This window comes from Lycorma delicatula, chromosome 3 (genome assembly GCF_047948215.1).
Source record: "Lycorma delicatula isolate Av1 chromosome 3, ASM4794821v1, whole genome shotgun sequence".
In the NCBI taxonomy this organism is placed as follows: Eukaryota; Metazoa; Arthropoda; class Insecta; order Hemiptera; family Fulgoridae; genus Lycorma; species Lycorma delicatula.
This window is the reverse complement of record NC_134457.1, coordinates 217,646,047-217,672,656: the sequence shown is the minus strand read 5'-3', so window position 1 is coordinate 217,672,656 and position 26,610 is coordinate 217,646,047. Positions and strand designations below refer to the sequence as shown.

Sequence of the window (26,610 nt, the reverse complement as noted above, 5' to 3'; positions counted from 1 at the left end):
CTAAATTCACTTAATTTAAAATAATATTTATTTCCTTTAATTTCCTCCATGAATACAGTAAACGTCATTTTTTTAAATTATTTGTATTTCTTACGTTATTAAATATACTGTCTACATCTTTTTCTCCTAGTCACATTTTTATAAATATACGGTTTTCTTTCATAATAAAATGTTATGCTAGATATTGTTACAATAATAAAAAATAACATTTTTACCATTCAATTGATTACAATCTACGCTAACTAGACTTTCTACTCCGTTAGTCGATTTCAAATGGATTGAGAATTCTTTATTTAATAGCTTGATGGTCTACCACTTAAGTTTCTGATAGAATTGCTCTTATCGACATCAGACCCATATAAATTAAGTAATACTCTTCTTGTGATAATGCGTTATTTTACGTTTTGAATTGCTTTTCGCTGCAGAAAAGTAATATCATTCCGAATAATTGTAAATGTATTTGACAATTCAAAAAATAATGTCAATAATAGTAATTCTACAAACCAGACTGAGACAAATCAATACTACAAGTATTTAGCCTTGGTACCAGTAAATAGAAAAAAAAGAAATGTAAACTAGAAAAAATTTAAGTCAAACTATTAAAATTTTATTTTTATCATTTTATTTACGAAAAAAAAAATATATATATGAATGAAAATGTACAGATGTACACAATATAGACTTTAGAAAGTTGTTTAAAACAACTACATAATGAAAGGTAACAATCGAAATGCGTAGTAATTATATTTTTACATAGTGGAAAATGATTTTTGACTTTATTCGTTTAACCGGTTATTTCAAAGTTTATTTTAAAAGTTTGTGACCTACGTATGTTAAATAATGAAAGGAAAGAAATTAAACTATCAAACTAATCGTGACAATTTATAAGCATATACTATGCATAACCTTTCATTGACATCATTGAAAATGAAAACTATTAATGATAAATTTACTTACAGTAGGTGATAAATTAAAAAAAAAAACAGTCAGCCATTTTTTTCGAATTATACCTATTTTTTTAATTTTATTATAGAAAATATGTATAAATAAATAAACGCATGTGTGGATTATAGGCTTCAGAAAGCATGCCAAATCGTCTTTTCTCATTTTTGAACCCGCTGGCAATAGAGATCTGGTTATATATGGCGGCAGCATACGTTGTAGTATCGCTTACTATTTGGATCGTTGCAAGATTTTCTCCGTACGAATGGTTTTCCCATCAACCGTGTGCACATTGCGATGAACCGTTTGAAGATGAATGCGATTATCCGTCGACATTAGCTACATTACTTGTATCAGAAAATGATTTCACTTTGGGTAATAGCTTCTGGTTTACGATTGGTACGTTGATGCAACAAGGATCTGATCTCAATCCAAAGGTATTTTTATAAAATATAATACAAAATTTTTATAGTTAATTCTAAATAAAATAATAAACAAATATTTTTAAATAAAACAAATTATTATTCGGTAATGGATGTTACATGTTTATAATGAAATATAATCTAGAAGAAGAAATACAATAAAAACAAAAAGTAAGTACATACGTACACTTAGAACTCTTAAGGATTTTTTTTAATAATATGAGTAAACTTTAATTACTTTCTTTTATTCGAATTATATTTACAATTAATTGCTACATTTTTATAAAAAAGATTTTTATATAAATGTAATACGAATGTGTAATGCAGATTCAGATTTACAAAAATAAAAGTACGTGAAATATAACCCAAATATTATAATCGCATTAAAATCTCACAGATTTTAAAATCTGTTTTGCCTAACGTGAAATAAAAACTACGTAAAACAGATACTTTAAAGTTAATAAAATGTTTTGACAGAAATCTATTTATTATTTACACCACCACTCGAGTAAAAGTAATCAAACTCTTTAATTTAATTATTTAAAACTTGAAGCATATACTCGTATTGTTGCAATCAGGTTTTTCTTAATTAAATTTGTGTACAATTGAAGTATAATCAAACTTTTTAAAGCCACTGAAAAGTACCGTCAAATAACATTGAAATGGGAAAATTTTAAACATTACAAAACATAATTATATAATTTCTTTTAAATTATCGAAATCAATTAATATTTCTATATGAAATAATATCAATTATTTATTAAATTTCGTCTTCAAAATTATGTCGGTCATACATTATCTATCTTCTTCATCTTCTTCTTCCTTGACCGTTAACGATCGTTGGCTATCGTGTTACCATCCTCATTATCTTGATGCTATCATCAATCGCTTAAAATAGATTAGGAAGACCGAACCACTATCTGAGGTTCTTAAGTCCCAAAATATTTCTTCTATTACAGTCACGCTAAAAGAAACATTACTTAAAATAAATAATATCTTTACCGATGATATTTAAGCAGAACAAATCAATTTATAATAATGGAAAAACATTTTGCTTGTCTTATTTAATTCTCCAATTATTCTCTGTAAATCTTATGAAAATGTATTTACTTCTAAAATTTAACGCTTTCAAAAAAAAAAAAAAAACAGAAGGCTAAAGAAGAAAGAACAAATAAGATTTTAGAAGCTATCACGGACTGGAATCCAACCCGACCGAACCCATCCGAGATGCATTATTCATAAAACCCTGAGTGAAAAAAATTTCCTAACAGTATCTTACCAATTATCCATCAATCTTCCCTAATTCTTACCATAATGTAAGAATACTATACGATAATGTCACCGTCACCGTCACCGATAACGATAACGTCACCGTCGGCACATGCGACTCCCTCCGGAAATGGAAGCGCATTGCATCTTCCAAACACTAGGACTCCCGAAAGGCGCATTACTACTAGGCCGGAAGACTCTAGCACCGAAAGGACTTCAGGGGACGGACTTAAGTGGAATAATACCGGGAAAACGAATCTCATACGCGGCTAGTCTCCCACAGTTCAGTCCCGGTCAACAATTTTTCCCAGGCCTAAAGGATCGGAACGCAGAAAATAATCTCGCCCATTAATGAAACAAAATAAACATAACCGTCACCGAATAAATAATTACCCGCTCTCTAAACAACAGATACAGCAGCAAGATACGTTTGTCGAGGTTCTGAGATTAGTAAGTAGATACAAATTTAACAGCTATCCTTGCGTTCCGTTACGTTCCAAAAAATTAGAGATTAAAGAAAAAATAACTCAAATTTACGATCGCAACTTGTACAAAAAAAGAAATATAATATATTTACGTGAAAAAATTACTTCTTACCGAATAAAATCAGCGTATGTTTAATGCGTAAGCATTGTTTATACGACAGAAAGGAATAAATCAATTTATTGATTTACATTATTAGTAAATCCGATTTTTATTTGTGACTTAGTAAAACACCTTCAGGTAAAAGAAGCAACTGTAAGAGTTGGTTTTACTGAGAGCAATGAATTAAATACACTAAAGAGTCATCTCCTCTGGTGAGCAAAGTATACAGCTGAATATTGCCTCCGTTTCGGTGCTTTTGACGTCTATACGTGCAGTAGTATACTGGGCTGAATTATGAAGCAACTGAAACAATTTTCTAAACAGTATTCCTAGTAATATTGGCAAGAGATGTTTGTTATCTCCTTAAAATATCTGTCATTTTCAATTGTGAGTGATGTTTCGTATAAGCTACCCTATAACCATTTTTGTTTCTGTATATATTTACGCACGCTTATACGATGCATAATAATTAAATTTTCCTAATTGTAATTACATCGAAATTAGACATTTTTGATTGAGAGCGATCCAAATACTGGACTTTTTTCAAATAATAGCTAACTCAGTCAGGAAGGGTTAATTTTAAATGTTAATAAAACTTGTTTGATTACTTGGGAATACGTAAAATGATACATATTGCACTCAGCAGTTTATTTAAACCATGAAAAATTAATTAGATCTATGTTACAAGAAAAAAGTTTATATTTCAGACTTTCATCTTGTGAGCAAATATTATGTACTCACCATGTACCCTTTTTCAAAATTTTTCAATTTCACAATATCAATATTACTTTAATTATTCGCTATGTGTTCGATGTATAATATTTTTATCGTCATTGAAATATGATTATTGTCGCAAACGATTAACTAGTACTTGTTTTACAAACAGCCGACTGTTTTTGTACTTAAAACATTGTTGTTATTCTAATTGTATTTCTAAAATAGTTGATGTATCATTCATTATCTACCGTACCCTCGACTGTTTAATTATAACGAACAATTTTTAATTTACCTTATGAAGACATACACATTTCAGTTTATTTATTTTCTTTTAACAATCTCATTATTTATTAATAAATATTACTAACTAAATGACAGATTACACGCAAATCAATCATTATTCCCACCCAAATCGGGGAAGATAACGATAAAAGATAGTTGCTACAAAGTTAATTTTTTGAAGAAATATTTAATGATTTTCACTCAGGCTTGAATTCCTATAAGATTAAGATTTAATAAAATAAAACTGTAATTCAATATTTATTTGTTCAGTTTTTAAAGATAATCTTCAGTAAAGAAATGAAAACCCTCCAACAATTAATACAAAAGTAATTCTTCAATATGATAACGGTCACCGCGATATTTTACCATAATTATGAATCGTTGTTATAAGCTTCAAACTCAATGGTAAAGATACAATACGACTATATAAACTAATTTAAACGCGATTATAAAGCAATTAATTTAAATTATGAACTATAGATTAAAAAATTAAACTATTTTTTTATATTAAATCCACATATTTTGTAATGTTGTACACATTATTTTGAAAAATATTTAAAATGTGAAATGTATGAATTCTGCAATGGTTATCTTAAATGTGAATTCCAAAAAAAGAATATACTCGTATGCTACAGATATCTTTATATAAACATAGAACATTTTAAATTAACCTTCAACTAAATTTCTCTTCGTTATAGACAACTCTAATGTTGTGTTGTTACGGTTCTCTTTAATATAATGTTGGCAGCTTTTTTTTTAATAAGGTTAACAAAAAATTAGGATATGGTTAAATATTAGGATATGGTAACAATTCTAATATAGAATTGTTAACCACGAAGTACATAAATAAAAAGGTTAAATCCCTCTTCAAAAATTTAATGAAAATACGACCAGAGTTAGTGTTTAATTCTAGTATATTTGAAAATGACTGACAAAGTAAAAAAATTAAAGTTTAAAACCGATTCCATTTGTAATATTAATAAATTAATATATTATTTTACCATAACTATAATTTTAACGATTTGGAAATTTATTTACATCGAGAGTTTAATTTTTAATTAGCCAAATTTTAATTTAAAATGCAAATATTCTTATTTTTTTTGGAACCACACAATAGAATGATTTTCTGACAATCTAATTTTTTCTAGAAATACAAAATTTAATTTAATTTAAAAATAATTAAATAAATTACAAGAAAATATTTTAGTATCATTTTTAATACGAATTGCTTTTAGGTAACTGATGATAAATATACCGTTTTATACGAATCATATAAGCGAAACTCAGAAGTATATTCAATATCGATTATATTTATTTTTAATAGAAAGCTCATTTTTTATTTTATTGAAGTCAAACAAATTTTTATTATGATTTTATGAATAAAAACTGCATGATGATTAACTGCATGATTAATCATAAATTGTGACTACTTTATTTACGTAGGACATATAAAAAAAAAATATTTAAAGATGTTGCAAGATGTATTTTGAAATCTAAGAAAAAGTTTATTAGTTTTATAGTCACTAGACTAGTTTGCTGCACCTCTCCATTTTCTCATACTCTTCCTTAATCACATCGCCTTAACACACTTTCAATTCCCTATGTACTCAATTATTATAAGTTTTATATAAATCTAATCTTTGTCTTCTTTTGCTTATTCCCTAAACATGAGTGCCTTGATATATACACCAACTTTGTTCTTCTTTTTAAAAGCTTTCTTTACAAACTTTTCTCCTTTCCGAATCGCTTAAAACTTTATATTTCTTACTCTGTTAACCATCTAATTTTTCTAAAAGCATATATATATATTTTTTTTTCAACCACACAAGGTCAACCGCTTAGAAGACGTTGCCTCGGTTGACCTTATGTGACGCAGCGATGTCTAGCCACCACCCTTCAGCACTGTCGACCCATTGAACCTTCCCAACGGGGTCCCTCCTGGTTTATTGAGCAATACGACCTCCGCTTCTGGATTCCGTGATGCTTCCTCCCCAGGAGAATTACCCTTCCAATCGCTACTCCTAGTCGGGGACCGAAAAGGCGCCCATGCATACCCCTCGACCCTCGCGCGTTACCCCTCAAACCTCGAGGGTTCTTAATGCTTCATCAGAGCGTCCCGATCCAGTCACTCTTGCGAGTGACCAGGCCAACACGTCCTCAGCAAAAGGTCTACCTCCCTGGCCCTGCACGGTTCCGCGCTTCGACCGCATGTATAATATATATATATACACACACACTCTTTGTTACTTTTAAATTGAGTATCACTCCTAACACTGAATGGACTGACTACTGGGTAGACCATTTACAATTTCTTACATTTGATAATATTAATAAAAAATTTCTGAAGAGAAAGATATAATATTAAAAATATATTAAAAAATCAAGAATCAATTTGTACGAAAATATATTTATATTTTAATATTATCAAAAATCAAAATTAAAAAATATACAAAGATACATTAAAAAAGAAAAAAATCATTTACGTATACGTTAAAGTATGATACATTAATAATTCTGACCACCGCAGAAGAAGACACTCGCTCTTTTGATGTCCCCGGTCGCCATTACATAACTTACTATCGCCTTCATATAGTATCTTAAAACCACGACCACCTACCATAACTTACAACCCTCAAGTATTAAGTTAACCGATTCGCGGAAGCGCAATCCTCGTGCCTTTCCCAAAGACCAAAGGTTTCACACAAAAACTGTTCTTCCCATACCTAACTTCAGTTAAGGTATACACTCAGATCATTGCTTGATCGACACTTTAAGAACCAAAGATAAGATCCTCATACCGACAAAACCTCTTGAACGCAACAACGACAATTTTGTTCTACAAGTCAAATTACTCAAAGTCCTCTTCATTTCTTAAAAATCGAGAAACAAATTCATAAATTTAACAAGCCTCTAATGAAAACATATCCCTATCTCTTTTTGCTCTGGTCCGCTTTCGGGAGCGAGATCAATGCCTACAACTTCCCACACCGTAGCTCCATCACAGTTTTCCACACATCCATTTCTATCCTAACAGCGAATATATCAGCTATTCCGAGCTCGATGCCAAAACGCCTATCTTAGCAAAGTAAGCTCCCAGGCGAGCCCCTAGCTATCCGCGTTGCTATTCTATTTATATATATGATACATTAATATGAAAGTGTTTTTTTTATTTTTTCACGCTTTAAATTTTATGTATAATATTATATATTTCATTTTAAATTCTATTATTATGATGGCCAGCCATCGAAAGTATTGATTGGCATGATTCAATGTTTGGCCAGCCAAACATTGAAAGTTACAAGTATAAACTACTTTTTCGGATGGTTTACGAAATTCAATTATAAGTTATTTAAATATAAAGTAATCGTGATAGATTACAAAACTTAATTTCAATAAAATTTTATTTTAATAGGAAATATTTTTAGGATAATTACGATAAACTGTCACAAAGAATAAAAACTTGCACATTATAATATTATTCTTTTTTGCAGGCAACATCGACAAGAATTGTTGGTGGTATTTGGTGGTTTTTTACACTAATAATAATTTCATCGTACACAGCAAATTTAGCTGCATTTCTTACTGTAGAAAGAATGATTACACCCATTGAAAATGCGGCTGATTTATCGGAACAAACTGAAATTTCATACGGGACGCTTTCTGGTGGATCAACTATGACCTTCTTTCGTGTAAGTAATGCTAATATTATTTTTCATAAAAATTATTGATAATTCCGAAAAACATTTTTATAAATATCAACTTATATTAAATAAATTACTGATTTAATATTACAATATTAAAACAATAAAACAAAATAATCGATGGAAACCTTTTTCTGACAAGAAAAGGATTTTAAATCTTTATAACTTCTTTCATTTAAGCATAGAGGCTGAAATAGTATCAATGCTGCAGGCGAATGGGTCATTTAAAACCCTCAAATGGAGAAAATAATAACCGTAAAAAAGACAGTTCAATCTCGTTTGTTACAATCCGCCGTTATAATATTATTATTACTGCTGTTACAACTCTGTTCCAACATCGATCGATAAACTATTATTACTAAATTTGTTAAAAGTCTAAAATTGTTGATAATTTTAATGATATAACTAAAACTGTGGATAATCCTATTTCATTGTTTAATTTGTATTTTCACATATCTATATATTTCAGCATAATTTCTATTTACAAATATAAAAAGGATATTTTAATCTAAGAATAACAAAATTTACTTTTTAATTTCTTGTACGAAGTAAAGGAATTGTAATCGCGAAAAATTTCGGTTTTCAGATTTCAACAATAATATCCATTTTGACCATCACTGAATCCATTTTGACTATCCCTGAAACCATTTTGACTGGTTTTGGCGTGACGTCTGTACGTACGTATGTATGTATCTTGCATAACTCAAAAACGATTAGCCGTAGGATGCTGAAATTTTGGATTTAGGATTGTTGTAACATCTAATTGTGCGCCTCCCTTTTTGATTGCAATCGACTGAACCAAAAGTGTCCATAAAAGCCCAAAATCAAAAGAAAAATTGGATTTTGCACTGTTTCTTAACTGCAGTAATAAGCCCTCATTGAGAGTTTTTTAAACGATATATCATAAGTAGTACTTATTTTCATTAGTTTCAGATTTATAGCCAAATGAAATTATAATTAATGAATTATTTGGATCTTATTTGCTTTTAAATGATTTGTTGTGTCAACTGAAACTGCATCAATGTGAAGTTTGTTCAATCAATATTTCTAAAATTATAAAACAGATAAGACATTTTTTTTAAATGCACATCGGTTCAAATCAGACTTCATTTCCTTTTTTTTAATTTAAATATATTGATTTATTAATAATTATGAACCTCTGATTGTAAAAAATAAATTACGATAAATAATAATTCAATAACAATAAAAAAATTTAAAAAATATGAAAAAAATATCAGAAGTTATTAATGAAATAAAATTTCATGTTCTTTTCATTTAAAAAAAATATGTATATGTAATTTAACAAATGTACAAGGAAGTCGTGTGGTGTCCACATCAGATTTTTTCTGAATGTGTTTTATTATAAAAAAATTTCATGTGATTAGAAACTTCCCAACTAATATTTAGGATAACCAAAACTACTCACAAAACGAATTGCACATATTATACCTCTAACGTTTTTTTCGAATTCCCTCGTGTAGCAATTCTTTTAAACTGGATTTGATAGTAGTTCATTATTACATAAATACAAAGTTTCTGCCATAAATGTTATTTACAGAATTACAGCTAAAAATGATTGAAATGTTATATTAATAATGTGATGTTTTTACAATAATTTGTTAAAATTCTTTGTTACTGGTACATGAGAAAAAAATAATAAAATAAATGAAAACTTGAAAAGTAAGCGTGTATTTACACGCTTACTTATCAAGTTTTTATCTAAAAAAGTAAAGTTCATTTAATATAAAGTATTTATATGGCCGTAATATGATATAAATGATAATATAACAACTTTGAAATTCAATTATTCGAAGTATTTTCACATAAAAATCCAAAAAATTACTGTAAAATATAGAGTGAGGGAGCTGTCAGAATCGATTTACTTTTTTATTTGAAATTTGGAAACTTTGATGCTTAAATCTTATATTGATAATAATTGTAATGAATAAAATATCACCACTGATATGAAACTTATAAAATAAAAATAAGGCCTTTAATGATCAAGTTGCAAAACCGGTTGGCTTTGCTATAAAAAAGCTGCGCGTTTATTATATGCTAACTTTATTTGCTTTTAAATGATTTGTTGTGTCAACTGAAACTGCATCAATGTGAAGTTTGTTCAATCAATATTTCTAAAATTATAAAACAGATAAGACATTTTTTTTAATTGAAAACAATATTAAATACAAATTTTCAAAAGTAGTAGCAAGACTTTATTCTAATTTTGTCTGTTATTGTATTTATTAAATAATAAAATTAATAGAGGCCGAATGTAATTAATATTATTCTAAATTTATTAAATTAATAAGTAATAATGAAATAAAAATTAATTGTAAATGATGGAAAAATTTTTAAAAAATCGCAAAATTAAAAAAACCAGGTTGGGAAGAATTTTAATATGTAAATCAAATTGTTAGGGCTGTAGGATGTAGAGGGTATACTGAAATGAAACGACTAACACTAGATAGGGAATCTTGGAGAGCTGCATCAAACCAGTCAAATGACTGAAGCAAAAAAAAAAAAAGGGAAGAATTTACAGAAAAGAATATAATTTAATATTAAAAACAGCATTGTCATAAAAAACAAAATATCTTAAAGTAGTTTCCGACAAAGGTTTAATTTTCAGTTTTTTTTTTGTTTTTTTTTAACCTCCGGGTTCACCGTTAGGTATTGCGTCAGAGGATAAGATGAATGATTTGTAGCGTATATGAAAATGCCATGTCTGACCGGGATTCGAACCCGGGAGACCTCTGGATGAAAGGCCGAGACGCTACCACTCGCGCCTCGGAGGCCAGCTCATTAATGTTCAGTTTATAAAATATTCCCCTAACTCATCTAGAAGAATTTTACTTCTTAACAAAATAAGAAGAAAAAATAATCGAAATCTGTGTATTTTTTCTCAAGTACGATCTGAATATATCGAAAAAGGATGTACAGATATAACTGATAAACTCACTTCTGAGATCGATTAATATGCGAGTTTATTTTTAGTAAAATTTATTTTGTAAAAATTCTTGCACAAGCTAAAATTTTAGTAAAATTGTAATTTTTTTATGAAAGTAAACATTTTAAAATTGTATCATAATTTTAGGAACCGTATTTTAGAAAATCCATTTTGAAAATTAGTAAAATAATGGTTAAATAAGTCTAGGAATTAAATTTATTTCCTACACATTAGGTCGGTTTTAAGGTAATAATAATATTATTTATACGAAAAACTTATTACAGATCTATTCTTCCAGTTCAAAATATTCATTCAATGCCTGCAGAATACAACTTCTATAAAAAAGGATTTTCCCAATGAACTTAGTTTCTAATAGCACCGGAGCAATTTTTGGCTGGGCTTAATGGACCCATACATTAGTTATAGTCATCAGTCGCACGCTTACCAAATTAAATTATAATGAAAAGTAATAATAATAATAATAATATTTATATGTACTTAACGAAATATGAATAGAAAATAAACTATTCATATTATGTGTAATTATCATTGCGTGCGAAATGATGTGAAAGAGTATGAAATAAAGATAAGAGTGAAAAAAATGTGAGTACGAGTATCATGGTCAGATGCCTAAGAATAGTTCAGAACTGGGTCAGAAAGAAATATATACCAAGCCAAGAAGTGCAAGTCCATCTAATCAATGGAAAGGAAAAGAATTAAACGCTTTTCATTGTAACAGTCAATTTTCATTATTGAATGTTTTATTCAACTGATATTTATTCGAATTGAGAATATCCTGTAATAATTTCCAACTAACCTGTTTATATTTCAAAATAAATGAAGTAGTACTTAGAAAAATTATGTAAAAAAAAAAAAAAATACTAAAAAATTACAAAAATATATTTGATTACATATAAAAAATTATTGTTTAAAAAAGCTTTTATTTAACTAATACTAATATTAACGTTAAATTAGAAAAATCCTCTAGAAAGTAAAAAGTAAGAATTAAATCAAATTGAGAATTTTAAACAAAAAAAAAATAATAATATATTAACAAATATATTGCCAAAATTTCAGTTCTTTATTGGTGTGGGCCATATAAAATGATTAAATCCCAAAAATTAACTTGGTCAACATATAACTAAAAATGCCTTTCGGCTAAAACAAAACTTAAACATTATAAAACTGTAGTTCAGCCAGAAGTCACCTACGAAAGCGAGACCTTTTTCAAAATCAGTCAGAAAAACCGAATCGATAAAATTCTGAAAATAGAGAGAAGAATTGTCAGAACGTGTATCGATAAAAAACACCAAAAAGAAGGCCGATGGTGGATTGTGCAAAATGAGGTGGTGTATCGAGAAATAGAGCCTGTTACTGATACTATGCGGAAAAAAAGAATTTCTTTCTTTGGTCATCTCAAAAGGACACCGTAAACAAGACAGTCAAGAAATATCACTGAAAAGCTCTGGTTCCAAAAGCTAGAAGTAGGATGGATCAAAGAAATTAGAGAAGATATGTAAGAATTGGGAATTTCCCTGACTGACCTACAGAATAAAACTGGAAAAATTACAAAGCTAAAAGATAAAAACATTAGATTTAAACAAAAGACAGACCTGTATTTAAACAAAATACACCCTCTTTGTTGTATTTTGTACGACAAAATACAACAAAGAGGGTGTTTACGGATGAAGAAAGGAAAGCAAGATCTGAACGGATGAAGAAATACTGGGCAGCTAGGAAGAGTAAAATAACACGCTTTTCTCAGAAAAGATCAAACTAAAATTGACTTGTGGTCCCATGTTGGCCGTAAAAGCATAATAATAATTAACAAATATAAAAATGCACTGAAAAGTAAAAAATAAATCATAAAAATATCTAATAAATAAAAATAAATAAATGTAATAATTATTAAATTTTAAAATTAAAAGTAATGAAAATATTTAGTTAAATAAAAGCGTGGCGCAGTTATTATGTTTTTGAATAAGTATTTCTAGACATTTGCTGTATTTTAAAACATATTTTTTGTTTAATGAGGTTGTTTAGTATATGTGTATACTTTATTTATCTGTAATAAAATAACTCAAATTTAATTTGGTTAATAGTTATAATTAGTTATACAAAGAAAAAAAATTAGTTATAAATTAAATCCATAGAAAAAGACAGTTTTATAATTAGTATTGAGCAAAACTCATACAATTTAATATTAAAACATTATTGTCAAAAAAACAAAATATCTGAAAATAGTCTCAGGCAACGGTTTAATTTTCAGTTTATAAAATCTTTCTCTAATTAATCTAGACGAATTTTACCGGAGAAGGAAAATTTCTAACAGAATAAGAAGAAAAGATAATCGAAATCGGTGTATTTCTTTCCTACAATTTGAATATATCGAAAAAGGATGTACATATATAACTAACTCTTTCTTTTCTGAGATCGGTAAATATAAGAGTTATTTTTAGTAATTATTTTGTAAAATATTTTGCACTAGCTAAAATTTTAGAAAAATTGTAATTTTTTTTTTTATAAAAGTAATTTTAGGAACCGAAGCCATAATATAAAAGAAGTAAAATTATTTTGTTATTTAACTGTCAACATTAAAAAAAAGAGACGTTGTAAATGCCAAAAGCAGGTTATTAAAACAAAAAACTGGAACTTTAATCTAAAAGAAATTTATTTGAATAAAATTATTAGGCGTTAGCTATTTTAATTATTACTGAGTTTGGCATTACAGCAGTGAAAAATTAATAGTAGTACAGAAAATGAAAAAAGTATAAGATTTCAAATATGGTGTAACGGAAAAATGGCAGCTATTTAAATGAGTTCGCTAATATTCTTTCCAACGTCCGTGAACTGTGACGTTAGGTTAGGTGGAAACCGATTTTCTTTAGTGGTTGGGTTTCAATTAACCACACATCTCAAAAATGGTCAAACTGAGACCAGACTGTACAAGACTACACTTCATTTACAATCATACATATCATCCTATGAAGTAATACTTGAACGATAATTACCTCCGGTAATTATCGTTCAACTATCAAAAAGGTTCTTATCGTAAAAAAAAGAAAGACTAGGTGGACTTATCTCTTAAGTTAGGTTCTTAGGGGGGATCCGGGTTTCCCTTAACGACCTAACCTAAATGACGAAATATTGTTATAATTTTTTAAAACAGTAATTTTTAAAACCAGTTAACTGTTTTTAAACATTTTTTTAAATATTTAACCGTAACAGTTTTAAACAATTAAAAACTGCACATATGAAGTAATACGATGGGCTACTACATATGTATAATTCTCAGCTTTATTGTTCGATTAATAATTTAGCACTTATTATTATAATACAAATTAATAAAAACAATAATACATACCACTCTACTAAGCACCGTTAATTCAGGTCAATAACCGACAAAATAGTTTAAGCAGTATATGTACAGACAATTTTTGGTATAATTACACAAATAAAATCATTCACCACGCACTGACCAACTACTGCGTCTATAACGCAACATAACAATGGACGCAGTCACCTGCGTACAGTAGTTATAATTACTGACGAATGGCGCATCAGTCGTCCAGCGTCTACAGCAGTACAGCAGTACGTAAACATCGCATGTTGGAACACGCACTGTTGTTTACGTAATAAAACTTCTGATGTTAACTTATACTCTAATTCCCCATACTAAATATCTTCAAGTAATACCATTTTTACGTTTCATACTAAATTTTAACATGTTAAATATTTTAATTTAAAAATATTTCTAATGACAATTTCCTCATAGTTTTAACTCAAAAATAGACCTGTACTATGTGCAAATAAATAAAAAACAAGTTTGTTTGTGTCTTAGTTTTTACGGATAATTCTCAAAATTTAGTAAACCGAATAGAAAAATTACTTTTCTACTTAATTTTTTGCTTCTTCCTAATAGTATTGGTTAGAGCAGTTAAAGAAACCCACGTAACCCCATAATTTCTCCCATTTTGTCACCCTTTCGTAATAATGTAAATAAAATATATAATTTGGTTATTAAAAAACCGTTTTAAAATGATTTTCCAAAATCTAATATTCGGTCCTTAGAAAAAATAATACATTAAGCCTTGTGAACCCATTATACCCTTAATAAGGGTAAATTACTGTAAACCACTCTTATAAATGTTTTCATAATCTTAAAAAAAAATTAAAACATCAAATTATTTAATTTTTTTAAATGCATTTTATCAAAAAATTATAGTGGTGTCGAAAATTATTAAGATATTATGTCCTTTTGGTTGTTGCTACATAATCCCTTAATTTAAAAAATTAAAAGAACTTTTTTCAAAATTCAAATTTTTCATTTTAAAAGTTGTTTTTCACACTGGAAACCTATAAAATAAAACGTTATCATACGTTTGAAATCATTTTCAATTCCTTTCTCCTCTGCCAGATACCGTAGGGTACCTAGCTACTGTTGAAGTAAAAAAATTACGATGCAATTTACGAAGTTATTTTTAAAAACAGAATTCATTTTTGAACACCTTCAGGAACAAGTAAAAAATTATACAGTGTCAAAAAGGTTCCGATCATTAAACATTATATCCTTTAGCCGTTTAATTCCTTATTAAAGGAGAGAAATTTAAATATTATATTATTCAAAAAGTTGTTTTAAAAAAGGGATTAAACAGCAAATTACGCGCTGCTTCTTTCCCAGATACTATTAATTCTGATAATAAACACTGATTCTTTCCCATTTACGATGATAACCTTGGAATATTACAAAATTTAAACCGTTAATTTTCAGTCAAGGTCTATCGTCAAGGAAATTTAAAAACTCAATGATTTCAAATAGGTTCGAGACTTCTTGCACTCCAGTAATTAGGCTACTCAGTTTTATAAAATAAAAGTATTATCAATTTATTTTCTCACCGTTGTTTTTCAAAACGTCTTCTATAGGTAAGTAATAAACTACTTGGTATGGAAGCGACCTGGGCATTTCACTGTCTTCTTTATTTTCCATGAAGTAATGAATATCTGATGGGTCTTCTGATGTACATATAATTAAATGTATACCTAATTATATCTGACAAAACAATTATTAAACATAAATTATATTATATATATTGCAAATATCTGCAAATTTATATTAAATATATCGGCTAAAACATAAATGAACTTTAATGTAAATATTGTTCAGAATCTGGTTCTTTCATGTGTACAATATATATATATATTCATACATATATATACAGGGTGTACCACGAAGTTCTCCCAGAACTTTCATAACCTATTTTACTCGTGAAAATAATGGAAAACGTTCGTATAAACATGTATCCTAAAATGCTTCGTTTGCGAGTTACGGTTAGTGAAAAGTTTCGCTCAAATTTGAGCTACCCCAGTGAAATGAGGTCGTACTGAAAGTTTTAGAACGTTAATTAAGAAACATAATTAGCGATTTCTTATGGTTTATGACCTAAAAAATTGAAGAAGTTACGTTTATGTATAAGAAGTTACATTATATAAGTTACATTATAGTATATTACGTTTATGTATAAGAAGTTACATTTTATGTATAATAACTTTGTTAAATGATAATAAAAACAAAAATTTTAAACGAAACCTGTAGACCATTTAATTGTGATAAAAATAAAGGGTAAGATAAGCTGAATAAAACCCAGAAAAATTAGAATTTTTCTTTGTTTTACCCGAAATATGATATTTTTATATATAAAATTCAATTGCAACGTAATTGAATTTTTCGGTGACATTTTAATCAAATTTTATATATGAAAACATCATAATTAGGATGGTCTTTCAGATACATTTACAGAAATGCACTATAACATATAAAATAATTTTTTTTTTTTTGTAGATTCCTGACTTTCAACATATCTACTATTAAAACTTTACCTAGATCTTTTTTTTTGTTTCACCTGGGGGACCACCGTTGGTATTTCTTCAGAGGATGAGAAGAATGATTTATAGCGTGTGAGAAAACGCCATACCTCAGCGGGATTCGAACCCGGGACCCCCGGATGAAAAGCCGAGACGCTACCCCTCGCGCCACGGAGATCAGCACTTTTCTTAGATCTACAGTCTTCCTGCTACGCTCTTTTAAAATATTAAAAATAATCGATGAAGTGATTTGATAAAAACTAAAGCAATTAAACAAATTTAGCTGAATTTTTTGTCGTTTCTTCAAAGTGTGAATTTTGTAGATTTAGGTTTGTGTATTATTTAAATTTTTATTTGCTTGATAAACTGATAGATAACATGTTCGATCATTGAAGAAGGTAACAAGAAGAAGTAAATATATTTAAATAATTAAATTATTTAATTTATAAAAAGCTGAAAACAATTAGATAGTGTGTAATATACCATAAGTACTCGTTTCTTTAGCGTCTCCATACGAATCCCTTAATACGATATTCTAACTTGAAGCGTCACTCAATTCACTTGCATTTAAACCAACATCTGGTCCCGGTTTTTTTTCATTTAGGTTAAATAAACTACATAATAAAAAAATTACGTAAAAATAAATTTTAATGTAAATAGTATTATTATTTCATTACTAGACAATAATAACATAAACAAATTTATAAAATTTTTCTGATGTTATCGATGTAAAATTACTTCAATAAAAAAGACAGAATTTTTATTATCTTATAAAAGATAAAAAAAATCATCAATCATATTAAGTGTCATGATCAGATGTGTCTACGGCACCATAAGCTGAAATATGTTTATATCAGCTAAAATGTGTTTATATCGGAAAAACATTTGTTAAATCGACATACGTCTATGTTTTATAACAAAATTTTACGTAAGCTATAAACAATGAGTGCAATTAATTAAACGCTTAAAAATTAATTTTACCATATTTAAATTAAACATTATTAAACGTAACTCCTTTGTGTATATTCTGCCCTCTTCAATATTAACGTTATATTTATTATTATTCAATGGACGTAATTTTTTAATGCGATTTATTTAGTACTATTTTACCAAAAAAACTTTTCTGAGTTAATTTCTTTTCCATTATTTTTCCTACTCATTTTAAAATCATTAGGATATAAATTGTATTTATATTTTTTATGGATTTATAAAACCCATTAAATATAATAAAATTACCTCTCAAGAAGAAAAAAAAAATAGTAGTAATTATTATTTTGGGATTTAATGCAGAAATAGTTTGTTGAAATAAATAATTTTTATTAACAAGGCAAAACAAGGGACCCGTAAGTTAACTGGTTAAATTAAAAATATAGGGTAATTAATACGCTAAATATTTATTTTATACGTGTAAACAAGTCACGCAAAGTTATTTTTGTCTTCAGTCATTTGACTGGTTTGATTCAGCTCTCCAAGATTCCCTATCTAGTGCTAGTCGTTTCATTTCGGTAAACCTCCTATATCCTACATCAGTAAAAATTTGTTTTACATATTCCAAACATTGCCTGCATACACAATTTTTTCCTTCTACCCGTCCCTCCAATATTAAAGCGACTATTCCACGATGCCTTAATATGTGGCCTATAAGTCTGTTTCTTCTTTTAACTATATTTTTCCAAATGCTTCTTTCTACATCGATTTGCCTGAACACCTCTTCATTTGTCATTTTATCCACCCGTCTGAGTTTTAATATTCTCCTGTAGCACCGCATTTCAAAAGCTTCTAATCTTTTCTTCTCAGGTACTCCGTTCGTCCAAGTTTCACTTCCATATAAAGCGACACTCCAAACGTATATTTTCAAAAATCTTTTCCTAACATTTAAATTTATTTTTGATGTAAACAAATTATATTTCTGACTGAAGGCTCGTTTCGCCGGTGCTATTCAGCATTTTACATCGTTCCTGCTTCGTCCGTCTTTAGTAATTCTACATCCCAAATACCAAAACCTTCTACCTCCAAAATCTTTTCTCCTCCTATTTTCACGTTCAGTGGTCCATCTTCGTTATTTCTACTACGTTTCATTACTTTAGTTTTGTTCTTGTTTATTTTCATGCGGTAGTTCTTGCGTAGGACTTCATCCATGCCGTTGATTGTTTCTTCTAAATCCTTTTTACTCTCAGCTAGAATTACTATATCATCAGCAAATCGTAGCATCTTTATCTTTTCATCTTGTACTGTTACTCCAGATCTAAATTGTTCTTTAACATCATTAACTGCAAGTTCTATGTAAAGATTAAAACGTAACGGGAATAGGGAGCATCCTTGCCGGACTCCCTTTTTTATTACGGCTTCTTTTTCATGTTCTTCAATTATTACTATTACTGTTTGGTTCCTGTAAATGTTACCAATTGTTCTTCTATCTCTGTATTTGAACCCTAATTTTTTTTTTAATTCTATACATTTTATTCCCGTGTACGTTATCGATTGTATTTTTTAGGTTTATAACTGCCAAATATGTTGGTTTGTTTTTCTTTAATCTTCCTTTAACTATTAATCTGAGCCCTAAAATTGCTTTCCTATACTTTTCCTGAAACCAAATTGGTATACTTCTAACTGGAAAAGACGCATTTTTTTATATCAAGTCTAAAATTGCGGTACATTTAATTTTTTCATATTTGCAGAGAAAATTTCCATTTAAATATTGATTCTTCTGAAACTGTGCAGGACAAAGGTTTTACTTAATTTACACTATGTAATTGAAATACAAGAAAAATATAAATAATTGATGTAGGTAGTTCTAAAAACAACTACTTTATTGCGCCAAAGCATCTCTAGTACAATGTAGAAATTTTTCGAAAATATTTATAATCTCTAATTTATTCGTTTTAATTTTTAAATTCATATGTTGAGCTACGTATAAACAATTGAGTTATTTAAATTTTTTTTTATTTAGGCTGATAACGCTACCACGTGTAAAAATATTTACGAAAATTATATAACAATAAATGAATCCACTAAAGTAAAAATAAAAATAAAGCGAGTTTTTTGAACTCCCATTTATTCAGTTGTTTGCACCTACCTAGATTGGAAACTCGCTGCAACGCGGTTCAAAATAACACGGGTAGAAGGATGCTATTCTTCCCCTTTATCCCAAAAATAATTATTATTAGGTATGAAACAAATGTGTTAAATTTTTAGTAGGTATAAAGAATTTTAACTAGGTTATGTATTTAGTAATAAATTGAACAGAATAAATAAATACGGTAATACGTCTAACTCTCCGAAATTAAACGTAGCTGTAAAAAAAAATATATAAAATCCAAACAAGCAAAAATAATTTCCTACTTTTTCAAATAACTCTCTCAAATCTAATAGTTATTTATATACATTCAGATGTGTGATTCCAATAATGTGTTCTAATATAGTAACACTGAATACTATTTTAATATATTTTGAATTCAAATCAGTTACTGCAGTACTGCATTTTCATTTACGCTATAACGGAACGTGCTTACAACGTATTCTGAGTAAACGATGTGAAAATTAAATCCGGTACTGTAATTTTTGTTTTTCTACATTTTATTATATCCAATAATATTTTCATTTTTAACTATAACATTCTGAAATATTTTAATTGTATTACAATGTTAACTCAATCGGCGTTGTTTTTTTCCGTTTATCACCTTATCTTAAAAATAATACCGTTAGCCTACAACGCGAACGTAAAAGTAGTCTTCGGGTGACCTCGTTATAGCGGGGTCGTACCGTACCTAATTTGACATCGTTATAAATAAATATATATGTATAAAAATAATAATTTTTGTATTTATTTACGGTTTTTTATGGTGTTATTTATTTCTAAGTTAAAGGGTGTTCATAATGCCTCATTTCACACCAACAAAACGGTAGAGCGATTTGTTGTTTTATATATATTTTTTCTTAGCCTTTCTAAAAACAGTAAAGTTGTTTTTAAACAACTAAAGCCAGATGCTTTACAACTTTACTGTTTTTAGAAAGGCTAAGAAAAAATATATATAAAACATCAGGCAAACGAGGTATCCATTAGACTTGCTTTCTCTGAGAGTGATGTTTACTATAAAAGCCAATGCCTGCGATAAACAGAGTAAAAACGTAAGATTGAATGTCACCTAGACTAATTATCATCATTTTGGTCGATTTGACATACTTATATACAACCGTAAATGTACCTTAATAAAAAAGACAACCGTAACTAATTTACTTCACAATTTTTCTTGTAGTTTCCGTATAAGAAACTTGTTACATCTGAAAATTATAATTTAATTTTCGAAGCGACTTGTAATTCCTGTTTAAAAACGTTAAATTTATGAAAGAAAGTTAACGTAAAAATTTCCAAATTTAAAGATTAGTTTTTTATAAGATTTTGATGGTAAATTCAATCCTAAAAACATTATGCCAGAAGAAGAGTAATTAAAGGGTACTTGTTTTATTTGTTAGATGCTATACAATATTTCAAAAAAAAAATTTACCGTTTCCATTGCAGATTCAGTTTTAAATCTCCGTTGGTCGCGTCAGTTCATTAGTAATTAGTTCGTTTATAATTTTTGTTCATTATATTAATAATTAGAGGTTGCTGGAATTTCCTGATAATAAGGACTACCATATCAAACATAAAACAATAATTATCCCGCACTGAATTTTCTCGTACTTGGAATCGCCATACCTTTCTGGTGAGAAATGTATGTACAAATAAAAGTGAGGTAATCCTCTTAATAAGCAAACATTGAACATTTAAAATATTTCCAAGATTTTATTCCCGGTATCACAGAAAAGATATTGTTTAGTAGCTATTACATGTTCATATAAGATATAATAAAGTATTTATTATAAGATATAGTATATTATATAATAAGATATAATAAAGTATATAAGACATAATGAACAATAAATAACAGGAAATATAAATCACATTGAAAAACAAGAAAACGGAATACCCACTTGTATTAAAACAAAATCAAAGGCTCCAGTAGTAAAAACAAATAAAAAACAATCACGTTGTTTTGCGAGATTCGATGAAAATAAGAATCGTATGTCAGCCGATTTGAAAATGACGGGGCTCAACGTACGATGCATATCATTGAGATACACGTCCGACTGACTGACGGAGAGTTAAAGAGTGATTGATGCATTTATTTTTTCATCTCGTAAGTCAGTACAGATCAGAATCGTTTACCTTAAGTTTATTTCCGCATGATCGAAATACAATAGAAAAAGAATTATTTGATGTATGGCCTAAAGAGATCATAGAAATTGTTAATTTGAGCTTCTTTCGTACTAAAAGAGCTGCATTAAATACGTTGTTTTATTACAAAAGTACAATAGATTTTATTATACTGTTTAAATATTTAACATATTATTTACATTTATTTTCATCCTCACATTTATTTATTTATTTACTCGCATATTGATCATATTTCATCACATATTATTTATATTTTCTTTTACCTGGCTGTAAAACGAAGAAAGTAGATGAAAACAAGAAGCATTAATAAGAGTTATTTTTCTAAAAGGCAAATTTTAATTACTCCAGTAATTTCCCTTGGTGAATAAAATCAAAGAGTCATTTTTAGGTCCATATCATTAAAACTTCGGTTATTTTGCTAATATGAAAAAAAATTATTAGATTCACTGAAGAAAACATAGCAATAAAAGAAATTGACTTTACTCTTCTCGTTTTATATAAATTTACCATGATATAATTGCTATTCTTAAGAAACATTTTGCCATTTTTACTGGTAGTTTGTCTATCACGTCAGCTACTCTGTAACCATTCGGAACGGTATCTAACAGAGTACTGAAAATCAAGATCTTTGAATTTTCCCCTAGTAAATATAAAGATAGTTTGAATAAAATTCAAACTACCGACCGTTATTTCAATACGAAACCGTAGCCTTTAATGGTCTGTACTAAAAAATCAAATTATTTCAGCTAATTTGTATTTTCTTATATAAATTTTTAAAAATTACGTAGTTCTTCACAAGTATTTTTCGTTATTTTAAGAATTTTCGTTATTTTATTTTGTATTAATTTGTTTCGCAAGAAATAAACAAAACATAATTTTTTTTTTTTAATTATAAAGACACACCGACTTTACAATCTGTTCACAGAACAATAACTAAATAAGATGTATAAAGTTGCCACAGACCCAGCAGCTTGTGACTTAATAATAGAATAGATGAGCACTCCGTACGGTTGAAGCGATAAGGCAAACCAAGAATATTGTTCTTCAGCAATCTTGAAAAATCACTGATCGTGTTTTCTAACAAATTGACCAACAGATAATTCGGGTGCCGATCCAAATGATTTTGATACCGTAGACTGACCACAGAGATTTCCTGCCGAACGGTTTGCAACTTAAGGTGAGTATAAATAAGGCCATTATTTATGTACCAGGGTATGTTGAGCATTTTCCGCAGTGTTTTTGTTTGGAAGCATTCAAGTATCTCAATACTGGAAATTGCACGCTGTACCCCACAATTCAAGTCCAAACAGGCTTCAAAACGGATTTGTAAAACAAAAATTTACTTTCTGCTGAAAGCCGAGATTTATGTCTACCAGGCAGTATAAGTCTTTAAACTTGAGATCCAACTGTTTCCGCTTAGAGGTGATACGTTTCACCCAAGTAAGTCGTCGATCAAGATGAAAACCCAAATATTTACAGTATTGAGATCTCGGAATCGGAACATTGAAGATAGAAACAGGAGGACAGTGTTCCTTACGAAGGGTGAACGTGACGTGCTTTGATTTTGTTTCGTTTATTTTTATCTTCCAGCATATAAGCCACGATTCGAGGAGAGTGATATAATCTTGAATAAAACGAGATGCAGTAGTCGGATTTTCGAGGACAGCAAGAATTGCAGTATCGTCAGCAAACGTTGCAACTGTGGTATCTGCCGTAATTGGCAAGTCAGCCGCAAACAGAACATACAAGATGGGTCCGAGAACGCTTCCTTGAGGTATCCCTGATTGCATAAGGCACAAATCCGTCAAACCCTACTCATGTTTAACTTGAAAGCATAAATTAAATGAGAAAAATGATAGAGGTATATATTTTTTTCTTTAATATTAAAATATATTTTATGTTCATAAGAAAATTAAATTATTATAACCATAATTTGATAAAATAATTACAATTAACCAGTAGACTCTACACATAAGCACCAAGTTTGAACTAGCTCACCACTGTGACTACTGCATATGCGCGTATGAAAAATATACCTACACAACGTCAACATTACCTCAAAATAAGGTTATGTTGTCGGTTATCGATTTTAAATTGAGCGTAACCGAAGAACGACTCAATCAATCTTTATCAACTTTTCATATGCACAACTACGGATGTGCATACTTCAATTTCAATGAAATTGATTAGCAGTTTTGGAGATTTTTGAGCCAAACTTTACACATAGGCCTATATATATATATATATATATATATATATAAATAAGAAAATTGTATATATGTATATATATATATATATATATATAAGGTAATTAAATTTTAAGCGAATGGTATTTCCGTACTCCTCATATATCATAACGTAAAGAAAATGTAATTTCACCCTCATTTCCATCGTAGGAACAAAATTAGTACTGTAATTTTCTTCAAAAAGTTGGTAAAAATGCCTTATTTCTGTACGTGTTTAATTATTTTTAAAATAAACGGACATCACAAGTAATAGGTTCTGTTCTACAGTAGGGATAATTTAGATTAATTAATAGATGACAGACTGAACATTAACAGACAGCTAAAATTAAACTATATAATTTTTTTTTTAAACAATGAGGTAAATCTCATTTTGAAAAGATCAGCAAGATGTTTCTAAAAATAACATTCACTAAACGGATGAATGGATTATGATGTCACTTAACTCCGTCCATTGCTTATTTGCTTTACTTCTAAGTGTGGCACTAGTTGCGATGGCGAAAGTTTGTAACTTCGATGACTGAAGGAATTGTATTATTTAATTTAAAAATTAATTCACTTCTCTGTTCCATCACTTTATAATCTTTTTATCATTTTAATGCATAAATAAATTTGAAATTATTTCTAAGCAATTTTTTTGTTTAATTTATTGTACGACAGCACTGTTATTTCAAAAAAGAAAAAAAACTTAGAGTAATTCACCGGTATTTTATGAAGTTTCGAATTAAATAAAATTTGAAAACTAAGTATGCATAACTCACGGCAATCTACTGTAATTAAAAATAATGGTATAAGAATAATCAGAAAAAAGAATGCAATTAAAAAGAATAATATTCAACCTTTAGGGAATATAAAAGCGTCGTTTTCAATACGGATGTATAAAAATTGTCGTAAAAATGAATACTTCATTGTCCTTTACAAAAGAGCATTTAAGGACTTTCAAGTAACGATTAAAATTTATATTATAATGAAATAATTAAAATATTAATCAACGGTATAAAATAACGTCATTATAACTTTTTTTTAAATAAAGTTCGGATAATTAAAAAAAAAATCACTTATACTAAAAATTAATAACTTATTTTTTCAAATTTTATTTCAAACAAATTGTATTTTACGTTGTTCCTCTAATATGTAGGAGAAGATGTTTCAGTTCTTTTATAAACAAAAAGGGCACATTAATTTGTTACTTTTACATTACGTATTCTAATCTTTACTACAGCTAAAAAAACTCTGTATAAATACACAAATTATCTGATAATTAATGGTTATTATTATTATTTCCGATAATATATATATACATATATCTCAACCAGCTTTCCAACTACTGCCGGATCTCTCTCTCTCTCTCTCTCTCTCTCTCTGTGTGTGTGTGTGTGTGTATGTGCGTGTGCGAGTATATATATATATATATATATATATATATATATATATATATATATATATATATATATATATATATATGTGTGTGTGTGTGTGTGTGTGTGCGCGCGCGTGTGCGAGTATATATATATATATATATGTGTGTGTGTGTGTATGTGTGTGTGTGTGTGTGTGTGTGTGTGTGTGTGTGTGTGTGTACGCAAATGTAAGTACTACTATCGGATTAAGCCATGGCTGGTCAGAAGACATGGTGAATTGACGCAATTCTTGGCTGCCCATGACTACTTTAATAAGTTCCTCTGTGATAGAAAGAGGAGTTGGTCGCCGGTGTGTATGTATTGTGGGCAATGCCACACGGTTGAACACACAGTGTTTAACTGTATTTAGATGGGAGGAGGCTAGGAAGGAAGTGCTGGCTACTGTTGGTGAAATAACACCGGATAATGTGATAGAGGCAATGTTGCATAGTCATAGGAACTGGAGCCTAATTGATAGGATGATGAGTAAAATTTTGAAAAGGAAGGCGATGGAGGAAGTTGAAGAGGAAGAGAACGATACCCTAGCGGGGTAGTGTAGGATGTGGCTGGATATTCCCGTCCCGTTCATGAGGAGTGCGTTGCTGAGATATCGCACTTCCGATGACTGAACGGGGACTCCTGGGGTGAGTAGGAAGGGAAAGCGTAAAGACAGAGTCCCGATCGGAGGTCCTCTGTTTGGGTAACTTTTAATTTGAAGCAGGCAAATAAAACCGAGTCCCGGTTAGGGGACCCCTGATTTGAGGCAGATGATTGAGAGGACCTAGTCCCGGCTGATCGGTTAGTACCCCATAACGGAGACGGCATAGCCGGCTCCAGCTTGGTCACCCGGAAGGTTAGAGGCAATGGCACTAGGACCGAGTGTGATTCCGCGGCGGGTCAGGGCTTAGGGGGATGGGAAACAGAGGGAAAAAAACGTACTACTAACCGCTTCCAGGACCTGATGTAGCTGCAATATAACTGTAAATGTTCTCAGGTCAACCGCTACTGAGACGGGTGAAAACCCA

General features: G+C 29.2%; 1 protein-coding gene across 1 annotated transcript in view; it reads left to right on the top strand.

The window, feature by feature from the left end:
- LOC142321310 (glutamate receptor ionotropic, kainate 2) overlaps positions 1 to 26,610 on the top strand; it is a 520,894-nt gene that overhangs the window by 384,126 nt on the left and 110,158 nt on the right. Inside the window, exons 12-13 of the mRNA XM_075359304.1 lie at positions 1,074 to 1,379; positions 7,709 to 7,906. Coding sequence (XP_075215419.1) covers positions 1,074 to 1,379; positions 7,709 to 7,906 — 504 coding nt within the window. The remainder of the gene's footprint in view (positions 1 to 1,073; positions 1,380 to 7,708; positions 7,907 to 26,610) is intronic.